The sequence below is a fragment of the Nelumbo nucifera genome, chromosome 7, assembly GCF_055504915.1.
Source record: "Nelumbo nucifera cultivar China Antique chromosome 7, China Antique-T2T, whole genome shotgun sequence".
Classification (NCBI taxonomy): Eukaryota; Viridiplantae; Streptophyta; class Magnoliopsida; order Proteales; family Nelumbonaceae; genus Nelumbo; species Nelumbo nucifera.
Window position 1 is genome coordinate 20773004 of NC_142655.1, and position 17880 is coordinate 20790883.

A 17880-nucleotide genomic window follows, 5' to 3' on the forward strand; every position below is an offset into this window, starting at 1 on the left:
CTTATGTCCTTTGGACTATAGTGCTTTGACAGAGGATATAGGTGGGTTGGAACAAGGTGGGCCCGGTTCCAACCCGATAGTAATCGGGATTTTTTTAAGAACCGGAGCCGACCCATTTGGACAAGTTCTTGAACCAGAATTGCCACAATCGGTCCGGTTCCATCGGGTCTGACCCGATCCATTGACAATCCTAAATCCAACACGCTATCCAACCCTAACTAAACTCCTCCAACTCTAACCCAGCCCAATCTTCTTCCCATCCCTTAATCTCCTAGAACTTCTTAATTTTAGGCTCCGTTTAGTTTGCGGGAATAGGGGTCTGGAATCAGAATTAGAATGGGCTATTCTGATTCATACTGTTTGGTTGGGCAGAATCGGAACCCCATTCCCATTCCTGCTGGAATGGCATTCCCCCATTTGAGGGAATGGCCATTCCCTGTCTCTCCATTGGGAATGAGATCTCTTTCTTGCTGATTTTAATTCCCATTCCCATTCCTATTTGAACCAAACAGACTATGGGAATGGACCATTCTGATTCCAATTCCGGAGGATTTTGGTTCTGATTCCAACTACAAACCAAACGGACCCTTAGATCTTAACTCAACCTTCACTACATATATTAATCCTATGTTTTATTAGCATTTGCTTGTTGATGTTTTTATTGGTTCTTTAAGTATAAAATTCATAAAAAAGTGTTTGAAATAATTATAGTTAATTTATTATGAGTTATGACTTATAAAGTTATAATAAATCTTTTATGGGCAGCAAGATATGGGTGGCAAAGAGGAGATAAAGAATAAAATATTCAAAAAAACATAAAATATGTTGTTAAGGTTTTAGTATTTCCAATTAGGATTAATTGAAGTGATTATCTTAAAAGAAATAAACGATAGTATATGGTGAAGGTTATACAACTATCATGCATTTAAACAAATAAATGTATGATATATCATATATATAATATGTACTATAGAGTTGGGTTCGGGTTGGGTTAGTGCTGGGTTCGGACCAACTCGTCCCAAGTTGCAGTTTTATTCTCTGCCCCTCCCTTGGGAATGAAATCCCATTCCTGCTGACTCCCATTTCCATTCCCATTCCTGTCTGAACCAAACAGAGTATGGGAATGGATCATTCCGATTCCGATTTCAAAAAATTTTGATTTGATTCTGATTCCAACTCCAACTGTAAACCAAACGGACCCTTAGGTTTGCTAGAGAAGATGAATCTCTCCAATCACATGGGTTCTGCAGAAAAGATGGTCGTCTGGGTCTTCATCATGTATCACGTATCGTTCTTTATCTTGTGTTAAACTCATCGATACGCTAAATACTATGAATTAGACATTTTTCAAGTTTAAACAACAGCGTCAGGTCAGAGACATTTTTTTGTAACTTTATGACAGGCACCATTAGGCGCCTATATTTTTTGGGGTTTTTACTGTTCAGTATACCTTTAGAAATCTTAGTTTTATTGTACAATTGGGGTAGGTGTCAGATTGCAAGGTCGGAATTGATGCCAATTTATGAGCGGGTGTGGATGTTATATGTCATGGTTTTTAAAAACGAACCAGTGACTGAACCGGCCAGGGGTCCGGTTTTTGGTTCGAACTTCTGACCAGAAAAATAAAAAAATAAAAAAATTAGAAAATGATCAAAACCATTCGAACGGTTAATCGGTCGGTTCAACGGTTTGCTGACCAGAATCAACAGTTTTGAAGGAAAAAGTGGTTTTGGAGGAAAACAGAACCGGTCAAGTGACCGGTTCTCGGTTTTCCCGATCTGACCGTCCAGTCCGGTCCAATTTTGAAAACAGTATTATATGTAGATTTGTTTTAAATTTTAAATTATTGTAAGTCTCCAATTCAAATCAGAATTCTGAGGTAGAGTGCAGTCTAAAAATCCCTATTTTTTATATAAACAACTTAACCAAACAAAATTTCAAGTCCATTGGAGCTGATAATATGATAACGGCAATAGAATCAAGTACCATCTTAGAGACACGTAAATCTGCATTAGTTCGTTGCCTTTTATAAACAGATAGAATTGGTTAGAATGAATCATTGGATGAATTCAGAATAATGTGTTCCCTCCAGGATTGCAGTTCAATTGCGCCAACTTGTTAAGGCTATTGAAGATTGTTTCCTTTTAGCTGAGGACGTATGGGAATAAGCCAAGATAGCAACAACCGGCCATTGGTCATTTGTCTATCCTAATCGGATTAGTTATTTGACTCACAATTTTAGTTCAGGGCCTATGCTTCTATTTAGGGCTGTCAATGGGCCTGGTCTACCTGATGAACCTAAATAGACAATGGATTATAACGGTTCGGTTGTTAAGGTTATTAGAGATTGTTTCTTTTAGCTGGAAGCCATATGGGAATAGGCCAAGATTGGTCAATTGTCTATCCTAATCGGGGCGGTTCTTTGGCTCTCACAATTTCAATTCACTCCTTAATGCTTCTATTTAGGGTTGTCAATGGGTCGGGCCTACCCGACGGACCTGAACCAACCAAATCAATTATAAATGGTTCTAGTTCCATGGTTTTGTCCATATTCATACTTGGGTCGGTTCTGGTTCTTGCCTTTGCCCGTTCTGAATTGATTCAGACCTAGAACCAATTATTTTATTAAATATACCATTTTTTAATTTTTGTATAATTCTTATCATATGTTAAGTTTGAAATGATAAATTTGATAGATAATAAATAAGATATATTAGTTAAAAAAAGTTTAGTACAGGATGACCATTTTCTCTAGTATGACACCGAATACCAAAAAAAAGATTTGCTACCAATACAGCTTCCAATGCGATCTATAGCCACGTCTAACGGTATGTTGTCGTTGATAGGGTCATACTTTTGAGACAGCAATCAAAGTTTGAGATGTGACTATAGATGATGCTGGAAGCTGATTGATTCTCAATTCCCTGTATGGGGTCATACATACGCACCAATTTATTCTAAAAGCGCTTAAGTTTTGGTTTAGAGCTTTGTGGATTATACCAACCCACATTTAAATGGATTTGAGCCTAAAGTAAAACTAAAAAAGCAGAAAAATATAGAAATACTAAAGGTGATTTAAAGTCCGTTTGATCAAAATCTCATATTATATGCTTTTATGAAACATAGTCTCAGTTTGGAAAGAGTATAAATGCAAATATATACGCGTATAAAATAATACAAAATATAAGATTTTGCACTTTACATATTTACATTTTTATTCCTTCCAAACTGAGCCATAATGTCAAATCATTGGATACAAAAGGATGGTTATTTCCACTCTTAAATATAAGCATTCTTTTTAAAACATGTGTCTAACCACTATAAAAAAAAATATAAACACCAAATGGTAGTAATCTCCACTATAAAAGGTTAATGGTGGTTATCCCCACTTAAAATGGAAAAAAAAATCTCATTCAAATGATGTATGATCTCTTGAGCTATTGTTTAGAAATAAAATCTGTTTTAGTCTTTTAAATTATATAACAAATCTATACTACAAAAAATATCAAATAAAAAATTTAAGCTTACAACATAAATAAAGGTCTAAAACAAAAATTGTCATCACTTATAAAAAAAAAACAAAAATTATCAAAATACAGGCCTTAGTATGGGGTGGCCATTCTCTAGTATGTTTTTTGAAGCCAGAATTCAAAAATGTGGTTCTGATTTCAGTTTTGCTTTTGGAACTAACAATTAAAAAAACAGTTCATCTTGGAGAATGCCTCCTTACTAATGACCATTGGCAGACCCTACACCCTAGCTAGGAGAGGTGTTGGTAGCAAGGAGAGGTGTTGGTAGTATGTGACTCTAATTCTAAGTCATAAGTCTTTTCAAATAGGACATTAGAGGCCTATAATTAATGCTGGATAATAAATTTTGATCCAAGTAAACTATTGTTTTCTCAAGGGTATTTGAAATTGTGTTTGTTTTCAAAAACTAAATCAATAATATTGTCAAACGCCCCCTTAATAAGAATTCCAAACTTCACTGGGGAGGAGATTTTCCCTACAAGATAGATAGAACCTCTGATTCTTTTTTTTTTTTTGGCTCCAAGGGGCTTCACAACCGGGAGTAGCCCATTCCCCAAACCCATAAACCCCCCAATTCAAGTGCATGCAGGATTTGATCTCAGGTCTTGGCTATAACCAGCAGGAGATCTTATCAACCAATTAGTTGGCACCTTGCTAATGGGTCAAAATCGAATCATATCATATATTTGATATATTAATCAAATTCAAATTTGGGTTCAAGTTTTGATATATCGTTTAAACTCGAATTTTATTTGAATGATATACATGTGTATAATGTTTAAATCAAATTTGAACCTAATTTGATTCAATTCTAATCCGATCCATTTACAGGCCCATGTAAGTGTGGGCACAAAAGATGTTGCAACTTGTTTGAACGGTTTATTGTTGGGAGCAGATCGTGTATCTTCCAATGGTACTAGGGATTAGGGTGTTCACAGCCCAATTTGGTTCAATTTGAAGAAGATTTTTTTTCAATAAATTATAGCTTGATAAATTTTCAGAATTTTCAGACCAAATCAAACCATTTTAATATACACACCAAGCTAGACTAAACTGTTTTATTACAGTTTAATTTGTTTTCTAATACGGTTTGGGCCATCCTATTGGCATTTGGACTTGATCTAATTAGAAAGCCCAAATAATATGGATACCTATATAAATTATAAATATAATTCAAATATCAATTTTAAATGCTAAAAAGTGCCACCTACTACTATTATGTAAATTACATTCACATTTTCTAAAACATAAACAGCCAATTGGTGGCTCGATTTGCACGTAAACTGGGTTATTAGAATTATTAATATTGTTAGAAAAAGTATGAACTATGTCAAGGAAAATTGAAATACAGTTCCATGGGGCAAAGGTAAGTGATTCAATATAGTATATGAAATATTAAATAAATATATATAGACACACTTATATACTATTTGTATTATATATATTATTAATAATTCAGTTTAATATCATCTACAATTTATCTGATTTCTAAAATTTGAAAAATCAAATCCTAAAAGTTATATATTGTGAGAAGTTCTTAAATCAAACCATTTTAAAGCCAAATTACACCAAGCCCATATGATTCAGTCTGATTTGACGGTGTAGACGGTATAATGAACACCCCGCACTGAGGGAGAAAGAAAATTGAAACTTTTTTGGGCCCAAATAATTCTACCACGTGAAAGATTTTTGGCTATAATAAGGCTTTACAAACAAACTCATCCTCAAATCTAATATGGACGGCTTATCTTGTACCTCCCAAGTTATATCCAGACCACATCGAACCAGTGACAGTGAGAGCTGTTGTTTGAAATAATTAATTGATGAAGAAAGCTGGCAGCAATATGCAATTATTTTGTTTCTGTGTTATGCGTTTATAGAGTAAATAATAGTGTTTATAGAGTAAATAATAGTATAATACTCTCTCTCTCTCTCTCTCTCTCTCTCTCAATTGGGAAAGGACCAAGGAGTGAAGTTATGTAGCAGGAAATGCGGTGAAAGGCTTCTGGTTTCCGACCCCGGAAAAGGGTTCAGGTCGGAATGTGGAAATCAGTGGCCGTTATGGTGGTGGTGGTGGTGTTTCTCTTCCTATCCTTGCTCGGCTTTTTTGATGCCCAAAGAACATTGATTAGTTCCAGATTCAATGGCAACCGAATCGGCAGAATTGGAGGTTCCAGTTCCAGCTCCAGCTCCTACTTCAAAGTTCTCATTTTTTCTGCATTAAATTCACTGTAAGTACAAAAAGAAAAAACGGCATTTCTAAGTTACAGAGGAAAGTACAAATATCAGAAATTCAGAAATTATCTCATCTCTCTCTCTCTCTCTCTCTCTCTCTCTCCATACACACATACAGCACAGAAACAGAGTTGTACACAATGGATCTTTCTAGTTATACTTACAAAAAGTGAATGATTAACCTAAGCAGGAAGGTAGGTGGAGGATTTGCAAGCTCGAACACTAATAATATAAAGGGATCGGAATTACAGCATAGTGTGGTGATGGGTCATGGAATTGGTCAGCCAGTGATAGAGGAGTTTACCTTCCCTGCAAATTCAGTTCCTTTTAATGCCTGCCATGCTTCTACAATTGTTGAGGTAGTGGAGAGATTCTCTTTTCTTATCTTCTTTCTTAGGCTTCTGTTTTGCAATCGAGTTGTTTCTAGTGTTGATGCCTTATTTGTGCAGGTCGAAAGAGATCACTTTTTGGTTGCTTACTTTGGTGGATCTAAAGAGGGAGCACCTGATGTGAAAATTTGGCTGCAGACTTACAAGGTTAGGATTTTCCCTTTTAATCTGTTTCACTTTTTGAGATGCTGGTTGATAGTGATATGGGCACATAAGATATGGATACGTCTTACTTGTATAGGATGGCTGTTGGTACCCTCCTATGGTGGTTGATGAAGAGCCTGATGTTCCAATGTGGAATCCTGTACTGTTTAAGCTTCCATCTCAGGAATTGCTTTTGTTCTATAAAATTGGTCAAGAGGTCCAAAAGTGAGTTGTCAACCCTTCACTGTATTCTCTGATTTGTCATTCTTCTTAGAATTTCTGTTTTCATTCTCTTTACCAAATTTTCCTAGTATTGCTTTATTGTTTTGTAAGGGTAGTAATATTTGCTCAATTGGCAGTTTTGTTTTAGAAAATGGTTTCAAAGTCTCTTTTAAGTTATCACATAAACAGTAAAAGTTTTAGGATGGCATTTGGATATTGTTCTATAAAACTGATCTAACAGTTGGAACAGAAGATGTCCATGCCCTTTTAATCTACATAAGCTAAAGCAAATTTAAGCATGTGATCAAGGATGAAAACTTTAAAGGGATATGCTAGTAGGGAACTTTTGTGATGTTTGAATTAGTTTGAGTTTTGCTTCTTCATGAGTTTATATCTTCTAATTAACTCAAGGAAAAATAGCAGATGAAAGTGTAACTTTAGCAAATGATGGAGAACCTCTTTTAAGCATGTGGTTAAGGATGAAAACTTTAAAGGTACAAGTCAGTTTGGCACTTCTGTAATGGTTTTATCTATTTGCTTAATTGTGCATTAGTTGGAATATGCTGCTTCTGAGTAAAACTAAGGAAAAATCGTGGAACTTTGATGCCCATCATTACAAAGTATCACTAGAACTTGGCAAACCTCAAAAATTTAAATAATATTTTATGGGGATTTCTCCATTTAGAGGGTGGGTTACCTTTCATCTTCCTTGGACTTTCTTTCTGTTACCACCTTGAACAAAAAAGAATCTTTACATCCATAAAGGTTATTGAAGTTTCTACTTGTTATAACTCCAGTTTTCCTCTTCTTCCTCTCTAAACCCTTTCAGGTCTATAAACACTAGTCTCCTTAATTCCATTGGTACCTTAGTGTATCTTGCAATTTATTTGGCATTTTCATCTCCTTGCACATGATTTTTGTTTTTTTGTTTTAGGCCGAACCAACTAATTTTGTAGTTGAACTAGCGTTTTCCCTTGTGCCTACATACTTGTAAATCAGTTTAAACAGTGACATTCTTTCCTTCACTACCTTGATTAGTCGTGGTTTAATATTGAGTGCGCAACTTTAGGTTTCACTTGGTGTACCTCTTCACTAGTATAGTTACTAAAATGGGACAGTTATGCTATTTCACATCAGAAGAATAACCCATACAAATTGGTATAGTAATTCCCTTTTACTTGACAAGTTAATTGCACATCTAGTTTCCATAGAAAAATTGGAGCTTTTGCTCAAGAACAAAGATTGATGGAAGTTTCTTCCAACAAATTAATGGATACTTCTGGTACCCTAATCCATCCATGACGATCTGGATTCATTATGAGGCTTAGATCCCCAAATAAAACACTGCTGTGAGTTACCTTCCTCTTCCTATATTTGCCTGTTTTTATCTGAATTATAAACTTCACCTTAATCCAGTTGTTTTGTGGCCCTAACATGCTATTTATATTGTTAAATCCAGTTTTCTGGTTGTCTTCATAACAATAACATTTGCTGGTTGACTACCATTCTTTGTGCTTTCTTTAGTAATCTTATTGTGCCAGTTGTCTTCACCACTCTTTCAGTTTGTGATAACAAATGTCAGGTCTGGGAATTCCTCTACTCGTCCCGACATAATTATGACGAAGAGGTCCTGACTTGTGTGTGTGTGTTTGGGAAATGCAATACTAGATGAAGCTTGCCGTGGTTACATTCTATTTTCGAATATTCTCACCTGCTTCTTCATCCATCATGCTTGTGGAGAATTGAATTTCAGATGGAGTGGATGCATGAAGCGATCTCTTGATGGCGGTATCACTTGGTCAGACAGAGAACAACTTCCAGCTGGAATATTAGGACCAACAAAGAATAAGGCAGAAAATAAGTTCATTATATTCTTCTTATTCACATAATAACCACTGGAATTTATCTAGTTCTAAGATGTTCATGCATTCTATGTTTCTCCTTTTCAGCCCATCTTGCTTAAAGATGGACGTCTTCTCTGTGGATCCTCTGTGGAGAGTTGGAACTCTTGGGGTGCATGGATAGAGGTAATATATGTACTAAGTTAAGTGATAACCTAATAATGATAAGACAGAGTTGTTCTGTGTGTTGCAAGATTTGATTTCTCTATGTTTTATGACTCAAATAATGTAGGTCACAGCAGATTCAGGACAGTCATGGAGGAAGTATGGTCCAGTATTTGTTGAAGGTGAACCTCTCAGTGTTATTCAACCGGTTCCTTATTTTACTAAAAATGGGACATTACGTGTTCTATTGAGATCCTTTGAAGGAATAGGCAAAATCTGTATGTCAGAATCCTATGATGGGGGCCTGAATTGGGGATATGCAAAGCCTACGGAACTCCCTAATCCAAACTCAGGTTGATTGTTCAGACCTTTCTCTTTTGTGTTATACTTGCTCCTTTTCTTGTTTATTTTTCCTGCTTTCTCTTGAGAGTCGGTCTGTTTCACTGGCTTATGCTATGTGGTTTGTTGTCTAGGGATTGATGGGGTTAAATTGAATGATGGTCGTTTATTACTTGCCTATAACACAATCTCAAGAGGTGTGCTCAAAGTTGCCCTTTCCAGCGATGATGGTGACACCTGGCATGACATGCTAACATTGGAGGAAAATTCAGAAATGGAATTCTCTTATCCTGCTGTCATACAGGCCGGTGACGGAGATGTTCACATCACCTATACATATAACAGGACCCAGATTAAGGTACCCATCTTTGGTTTTAGATACAGGGGTTTGATCTGCATAGCGATTAAAGAGACCCTTTATTTATAAATCCACTATTAAACAAGTATATATTTATCTTTCTAGTACAGTATAAACAGTTAAAAATTGTTTGTTTTGCAGCATGTTGTTCTTGAACCCAAGTAACTCAGGCAACTTATGCTAGGCTTCAAGTCAAGGGAACACTGAGTCGTGCAGATTCTTGCTAATTGTAGTGTATTGACCTTTTCTTTCGTTTGTTTTGTTCTTTTTCATTAGTTCTTTTTAATAGAATGTTAGTTCCCTGGCCATACTTGAGTGGTGTATTGTAAATGTATTGTAAATGTTCCAAGTGAACTCTCTTCCTTGTTGCAGCAACTGTTACACTTCATGCATACTGATTAGCCAATCTATATCTGAACTTTTGCATATTAAGCATGAGGAAGCAAATGAAGTTAGGTTAATTAACCCCTAATATTTTTGGTTACATAGGAACTAAGGATATTGCTCTCTGGCTATGTGATTTCTACAGGAATGGACACTGGATGTAATCTCAATTAGCTTATTCTTTGCTTCTTGCTGCCTTCATGTGATGCAAACTGCAAAGTCATGAACTTCCTGTGCTGATAATCTGAATATATTTGGGTTCAAACTTTTAGAACAGTTCACTTTCTCTCAGCTGATCAAGCTAGGTTGTTACCTGAAGACTTGTATTTCAAATATCAAAAGCTCAAATACAAAGAAGTGAGTATAATAACAGTAACAAATGGATAATGGGTGTGACATAACCTTAAGTTGGGAAATAATGAATAATCAACTCGAGAAAGAATTGATAAGGGAGTCCTATTTTGAATATTTATATCCTCGAATTAGAATGCTAGAACCTTACATCCCTTGGATGTATTTATAGAAGCTATTGTTAAAGGCTTTATAAATAGATTGTACTGATCAAAGTTACAATTGACAGAGGTTTGCATGCTGATTGGATATGGGGTTAATCAAACTATGTCTGGGTTTGTATTGCAATTATTCCTGTTGTTACTGAGTCTAGAAAAATCCATTTTAGATATAAGCTTAAGATTGACTATTAGAAAGGTATTCTTTGTAGAACGGAAGGGCTTGTACAGATAATCGGTGAATGAATTAGATGGTTGTTGATAAATTTTTTGGTGGCTTGAAGAAGAGTATTTGGAAGTTGTTTCCAAAGACCCAATACCTTTAAGCTACCAAACACTAGAATATTAACTTCCATTAATCAGTGAATGAATTAGATGGTTGATGATAAGAGGAAGAAATTTCTGCTTCTGTGAATTAGAAAACCCTAGTATATTCCCACTAGAATCAACGTGAATTGTTTTTGTTGAAATCAAGAACCAAAGTTCAAAATACCGGCCTATATGGAGGCTCGTTTTTTCCATTTTTTTAGTTTTTTTTTTCCAATCTGTTCCAGAGGGGTTGGTTTAAGACTTGCCTACCCCCTGAACCATGGTCTGACCCGAAACACTCACTGTAGAGGCGCTTGGAAGAAATTCATACCTTATAACGGCAAGAGATTATCCAACCTCCGATTGGAGGATGACTTTTGATTTTTTTCTACAAATAATTTGATTAAAAACCAAATAACTCAATGTTTAGTCTGAAAGGACATAATTGTCTTTTTCACTCATCCGTTGGACATTACAACTGATACATCTGAGAGGGGAGGTCTTAGTCCATTTTGAAAGCAGAGGGGAGGTCAAAAGTGAAGGATCAAGTATTTTATCCTATTTTTTATACATGTTTAACTAAAAATAATTGTTTTAAAGACTTTAAACTTTTTTTTTATTTTAATAATAAGTTAAATATGGATTAAATTGGAATTAGGGTTCTCAATGAGTAGGGTTGGATCTGATGGACCAGAACTGGTTGAGTCGATTCTGGTTCTTGATACATTGTCCCATTTCTTACTGGTCCGGTATCAATTCTTAGTCTCGATCTGATTGAGACTCAATCTGAGATATAATATATATAATATTAAATGTATAATATAAATAAATTAATATTATATATATATAATTTTTTAGTAGAAATATTATAATTGGATCCATTGGGTCAGACCCAATTGTCCTGAGAACTGATTGATTTGTTTCTAGGTCTAAAATTACAAGCCCTATAGGTCCGATTCAATTCCGAGTCTACTTGGGACCAACCCAGACCAATTGAATAACAGCCCTAATTGCAATCTGATTGAGTCTAATATATCGGATTTCAGATCAGATTCATATCCAAATGTTCTATAATTGGATCATATGTGTGGACATAGGTGGATTCAATCCCAATACAATCCGTTCGCAGCCCTAATGGGACAATGTTGCATCTTGGTTCTGAGAGGATCAAAAACGAAAGAGAGAAAGGGTTTGTTCAGTGTAACCCAAAATTGTATAACCGAAAGTGACTTTTTTTCTGATAAATTACATATTAGTATTTTGTATTTTGGGCCTAGTCTCACTTTGATATTCAAATTTCAAAACGTGCCAATCCAGTATCTGAACTTCCAAAACGTCCTAGTTTATTCCTATCATTAACGGCCTGTCAGTTATCTATATCATATGATAACATGTATGACTTAAAACTTTTGAAAATATCAAAATTATCTTTCAAAATAAGACACTTCATCAAGAATCAAGATTGAACTAAAGTCATGATAAACAACCCGAAGGACATTTGGATAGTTGATAAAGAAAATTAGATGACACTGAAAGAGCATTTGCATCATTTCACATGACTTTGAACCAAAGCTACTAAACTGAGATGTTTTAAAAGTTTAGGTTATGGGATTAACATGTTTTGAACTTCAGATACCAAACTGGTAGTAAGGCTGTGTTTGGTTGTAATGCAAATAAATTTGCACTAATGCAAAATTGTGGCAGTATAAACGGTTTGAGTGTAAATTTTGACTTATTTTTGTTTCAAATTTATTGCAGTACAGATGAAGTAAATTAAGACATGAAGCCAAATAAAATAAAATTAAACGAAAAATTTGCATTTTTTTCATTTGCACATGCATTTATGCTAAGTACAAACAAGGTTTTTAAAACTGACCCGGACAATGAACTGGTCAGGGGTCCGTTCCTGGGTTGAACGGTTTGACTGAACCAAACGATCGGCCCGTTCTGACAAAAAATGGTCAAAACCGTTGAACGGTTCAACTGCCCAGGTCAGCAGTTTACTGGCCAAATCAACGATTTTTTGTCAAAATCAGGTTTTGGGGAAAAACAGAAGCGGTCACCTGACAAGTTCCCGGTTTTTCCAGTCTGATCCGGTTTTGAAAACCATGAGTACAAATAAAATTATACTGCAACCAAACACAACCTAATATACAATTTACCCTCCACCCCCCTCCCCCTCCCTTTTTTTAGTCTGAGTTGTTCACATCCTCATACACCAATTACCCACTCTTTAGGTCTCTACGACGACTGATCCCAACATCTCCCTCCGGCTCCGATCAATCAGTTCTGCTGACATCGATGACTACATGGTATGGGCGTGCGATGATCGAGTAAGAACGGTTGGCGGATAGAACAAGCTTATCTGTAGGGAACATGCTCTGGCCTATCTCAACCGTAACATCTGTTGCTCCACTTGGTATGGAGCAATCTGTTTCGACGGTCGACCCATCGCCCACATCATTGTCAATCTGGCTGAAGACGGATGCAATTGCAGAGCTGAAGTTGGTTATGCCCTAGCCCGGATGTATTGGGGGCATGGAATTGCGAATTTGCACAGTTACCGTGTTTGGAAAGGCTTGAAGCTCTGATCGACGTTGAGAATTTGATATCTCAAGGGTGGCGTTGAGAAGGTTGGGTTCATTAGAGAGGGGGTCTTGAGGAAGTGTTATATTATGAATGGAAAGGTCGTTGATATGGCTGTATATAGTATTCTCAGATCTGATGCATTGCTTGTTGTTATTAATTGAGAAAGATTTATGAATACTCCGAGAGCATGGGATTCAGCCCTACTTGACGAATATACAAATGTGGAAAATATTTCCGATGTATGACTGGATGTCATTCTTTTTTGAAGTATTTGCACAGCTTTTGCTTTCATGAGATTTGGGTGTAATAGTACTGAATTTCGGTAGCCATGTATGAATTATGTATGTTTGGTGACTATTTCTGATAAAGGCGTAAATGATATTATGAGTACCGAATAGACCTGTTTATGGGCCTGGCCAGGTTTTGTTTGTTTATTATTATATAATATTATTGGGCTGAGCTTAGGCTTATTTAGGGAAACCCAAGCCCAGCCCAAAAAATAATAATTGGGCCTAATGTTTAGAGCCTGAACCTGAGCCGAAAGGCTTAGAACTTTTTCCAAGTCATTTAACTGGGGCCCAAAAAGGTCACTGGTTCCCCCGTTTAACGATTCAACTGTTCGGTCCGGGCCGAGTCTTACAACAGTGCAGCAAACATCCATCATTCTCAAATCTCAATCACTGAAGCAAAATGAGTCTGGTTACCACCGGTCTAGCTTTGAATACATTGTTTTTAGCACGGTCACGTATATTCCATACATCTCTTGGTAAAGAGGGTTATTAGCATTATTTATTGCCATTAGATTGATCTGTATACCCTGTCAACAAAACCTAAGGCTCTGTTTGTTTTCAGCCCAAATCTATAAAATTATACAAATTTTGCATCTGGTTTAATTTTACATATTTTTAATGATAGGTGGAAGTGTATTTTATGCCAAAAATTGATGCTAAATTTATACCACCTTCCACTTGCTCAATTCAATTCTCTCTCATATATACAAAGAGAGGATCAAATCCTCTTGTTTTCTACCTCAGTCCCAAACAAACAACACTACTCTTACCTCTTTTTCTAGTTTATGTAAAGTGGAAAACACATCATTTTATTTCTCACAAACAAAAAGACAAAATTAAATCGGAAGCATAAAAAAAGCCAGAATTTACAATCAACCTATTTGCATGCATTTACATCACTTCAAATGAAATTCGAACTGTAATTAAACAAACTGAACCAATATAAATCGACCCATGTTTCTTTATTTTCTAGTGGGAAACAAACAGAACCCGTATACATAATTGTTTAAATTGTTATAATTAAGCATCACATATATTTAGAACAGATACAAACACTAATCACATTATGATAATCTTCATGAACTTGGAACAAACCCCATTATTGGTGAAGGAATAAAAAGTATTCTTATTGGGAGTGGTGGTTGTTTTTAGTTTTAGTTGTTGTCCATCCAGAACTGAGCTTGAAGATAATCGATCACCTTCTTGTCGACCTGGAATGCCTTTGCAAGAACATCATCTTTGATGGGTGGCTTGGATCCAAACACAGCATTAGCAATGGTGATTGTACCAGGGTTCTGACTGCTCAAACCGGCAAAGGCGACGGCATTGGTGTGCCCCACGTTGAATTGGAAGTGAATGAGACCTTCAGGGAACACAAACACATCTCCCTTGTTCAGGACCTTGGTGAAGAGGCGATTTTCGGGGTTGGAGGTGACGAAACCCACGTAGAGTGTGCCCTCCAACACAACCAGAACCTCGGTGGCGCGAGGGTGGGTGTGGGGTGGATTCAGGCCGTAGGGAGCATAGTCTATGCGAACTAAGGAAATGCCAAGAGTATTGAGACCAGGCAATTGCATCACATTGACTGGAGTGACTTTGGAGCCAACAGGGTTGGACGTGTCTCCGGGCTTGTCAAGGCCGGAAAAGAAGAAATCATCCGCTGTTGTGTAGTTTGGATTCTTGCAAAACTTTCCATTCACGAACACTGTTCAGAAAAATAAGAATATTGTCAACAACAGTTGTGAATAAAGAAATGAAAAACATTTAGGTTCTTTTTTGTTTTTGGAAAACTTTTTTACCCTACCTGGGTCCGGATGTAGTAGGCATGTTAGGTAAGTACTAGCTGTGCGACATATGTCCTAATTAATGCGTCTTTAGTCCAAACGTTTTTATTTTGTTAGACAGAAATTGCCTATTATTTTATTATCTTGGTCAAAATAATTAAAAATAAAAACAATGAAAAAGAAAAAACGTAAATGAGTCCGAACTCCCAACACGTTTAGGTATTCCTTTTTCATTGTTTTTATTTTAATTATTTTGACAAAGATAATAAAATAAGGGATAATTTCTGTCTAAACAAAAACGTTTGGATTAAAGACGCATTATCTAGGACATGTCACACATCTATTACGTGCTCACTCATTTTGCTTACCTAACGTGCCTACTACATCCGGACCCATTTTACCTAGCTAAGTGCATTTACCCCAAGTTCTTTTTTTGTTTAATTTACCTCGGTAAAAATATCTTATAGGGGTCTTTTTGACTATTTTAATTTGTTTTCATTTACCATCTATTGGGAAGTTCATCAACTTACCCAAGTCCGAAAAGGGTTTCACTGTGATACGCAGGAAAATTAATTTTGCCATAAATCCCACATATTTCTAAAATAAGAATAAGGGTAAAATAGTCAATAGAAACCATAAACAAACAAAGACCTTAAAAAGTAATTAACTCTTTCAAAATCCGAAAAACAAACGAATGCCTTTAAAAGTAATATGATGTTAGTTGGTTGAATACGTGGAAGTATAGGGCTGCATTCTGTGCAAGTGACAGAAGAAAAACAAAGAGAAAGAATGGGAGAGCAGATGTAGTACCAGGAGTCTCAGTGTCTTTAATGGCAACACAGAAGTCTTGCAGAGGACTTGGGTCAGAGGCTAAAGCTTGAGAGCAAATGGCCAAGAGGACAAGAACTGCAATCATCCTAGCACTCATTTTTCACTAGCTAGCAATATTGAAGTCTTGACAGAACAAATGAACAAATTGCTTGGTTGATGGGTTGAGAAGGTTGGGATGAGAGCTGTGCTATTTATAGAGTGAAGCCAATGAAATGGTGTTGTATCTTCTGATCTGGTCTCCGCGTGTAATCCAGGATTGGATTAATTGTTTATTGGAATTAATTACAAAGTCCACAACTGCTCTCATTTCTTTGAAATCTTGTTCTTAATGTCAAAGAAATAATGACAGAAAGAAACAGTCATCTCATACCTACCGATATATTTAATTACTTCTCAAAAACATGGCACATGGTTGTATTGAACAAAGATTTTGATACATGTAGTAGATATTTCCAAGTTCATCAACTATATCCTCTAATATATTCCAATAGTTTCCCCAAACTTGGGAGGGAATTCAAGCATGATTTGTGTGTCATCTGTTAATAAGGTGGGGATTACTTGACTGGACTCTGCTCTGCTCTGCTCGTCAGATCGATTAAAATAAGAGTTCAACTGTAGCACTATCAATTACCTTAATAGGATAACCTTGAAATTTTAAAAAGGGGTATTTGAGAAATGGTCAGAAACTCTAGTTTCTTATTTTTCTTTTACTGTGTTGCTTAGAAAAATAGAAGAAAATTCTGACGACTTTATCAATCAATTTAAAACGTGGCCTACAAGGTCCTTGTTTTTTAATAAACAACATCAGCTTTTTGAAAAAGCTGATATCAGAATTCATGATTTTTGACCTTTTCCAAATGATATCAGCTGTTGAGAAAAAGAGTTATCAGCTGAATTGTGACTAACTAAGGTCATGTTTAAGAGTGGTTAAGTTAAAAATAAATGACAGTTAGAAGCAGTCATGTTAACACCTGTCAGATTGCTTTCCAAAAATATGGCACACATCTTTCTTGAACAAAGACTTTCATCTATAATTAATCTGTTTAGGTGGGGATGTTACTTCTCGTATACTTCCCATTGTCGGTTGCATGAGTTAGAATATGTGAAGGATGAACAGGTCAATCTTAACTTTGTTGTAATAAGGACAAGAATTAATATATTTGTGTTGATGTATGGATAATAATTAATAGGATTGCCCTAACATGGATATTTGATAAATAATCAGAAACAGTAGAAAAGATCCATTGCCCTTGAATCAATTAATGATTAATAGCAGTAAGTAGAACCAATTCCAAAATGACACCGCCTCTTCAAAGGCTCAATTGCTTAAAAAGGAATTATCATCAGGTTGAAGTTTTGTGTTACAGCATCGTGTATTCCATTCCACTCTTTCCCTTTGGAAATGACTGGTTGGGTTAAGTATTGGTATTATATATATATATATATATCAAATTTCATTTTATCTAGAAAGGTCAGTTTGGGTCACAGTTGGAATTAATTTGAATTGAAATATTTCCACAGAATCGGAATCAGAATGAATGGTCTATTCCTTTTTTTTTTTTTTTCAAACTGTTATAAGAATCAAAATCAAAATTGGTTGGAATAGATTAATTCTCATTCCCAGGAGGGGGGGTTGAGAATTGTCATTCTCTCATTTAGGGAAATGCCATTCTAAGATGGTTTTCGGTAACGTGCTAGTTTCTTGTGCTGTATTTCATCTAAAAATAGCAGCACAATGGCCACACTGTCTACTCTATTTCAACTGTGATTTTGTATGGTGCAATTGCTTGTTTACTAGGCATATTCACTTTAGTATCCCCATTTCAAGCAACTCACTAAAACTATGTTTGGTACCATTGTTATTTCTTCATGAAACATTCGGGGTTGATGAATAAAATTAGTGTTAAAATATGAACTGTTATGTCACATAATCAGAAACGCTTTGGATTGATTAATACAAA

The 17880-nt window shown here is 35.8% G+C and overlaps 2 protein-coding genes and 1 pseudogene across 2 annotated transcripts; 2 read left to right on the forward strand and 1 right to left on the reverse strand.

The window, feature by feature from the left end:
• The first annotated feature begins 5256 nt into the window (after positions 1-5256).
• Positions 5257-9655, forward strand: LOC104593626 (uncharacterized). The gene is made up of 9 exons (XM_010253571.3): positions 5257-5761; positions 5956-6124; positions 6215-6301; positions 6396-6523; positions 8274-8370; positions 8470-8547; positions 8654-8879; positions 9000-9223; positions 9365-9655. Exons 1-9 carry the CDS (start codon positions 5571-5573, stop codon positions 9386-9388), a joined length of 1224 nt encoding a protein of 407 aa, XP_010251873.1. The 5' UTR covers positions 5257-5570; the 3' UTR covers positions 9389-9655.
• Positions 9656-12030: 2375 nt separating this feature from the next.
• Positions 12031-13425, forward strand: LOC104593724 (uncharacterized; annotated as a pseudogene).
• Positions 13426-14297: 872 nt separating this feature from the next.
• On the reverse strand, positions 14298-16082 carry LOC104593624 (putative germin-like protein 2-1). Its single transcript, XM_010253569.3, has 2 exons — positions 15899-16082; positions 14298-15009 (listed from the first exon to the last, which is right to left on the reverse strand). The coding sequence occupies exons 1-2, from the start codon at positions 16014-16016 to the stop codon at positions 14459-14461; spliced, it is 669 nt and encodes a 222-aa protein (XP_010251871.2). The 5' UTR covers positions 16017-16082; the 3' UTR covers positions 14298-14458.
• Positions 16083-17880: the final 1798 nt, after the last annotated feature.

Bases quoted from the DNA above. Each gene is read 5' to 3' on its own strand.
- LOC104593626 (XM_010253571.3), top strand. From the start codon at position 5,571: ATGTGGAAATCAGTGGCCGTTATGGTGGTGGTGGTGGTGTTTCTCTTC. The intron at 8,371-8,469 runs GCAGAAAATAAG...TCTCCTTTTCAG, and splicing joins TAGGACCAACAAAGAATAAG to CCCATCTTGCTTAAAGATGG. The intron at 9,224-9,364 runs GTACCCATCTTT...TTTGTTTTGCAG, and splicing joins ATAACAGGACCCAGATTAAG to CATGTTGTTCTTGAACCCAA.
- LOC104593624 (XM_010253569.3), bottom strand. From the start codon at position 16,016: ATGAGTGCTAGGATGATTGCAGTTCTTGTCCTCTTGGCCATTTGCTCT. The intron at 15,010-15,898 runs GTACTACATCTG...TTTTCTGAACAG, and splicing joins TAAAGACACTGAGACTCCTG to TGTTCGTGAATGGAAAGTTT.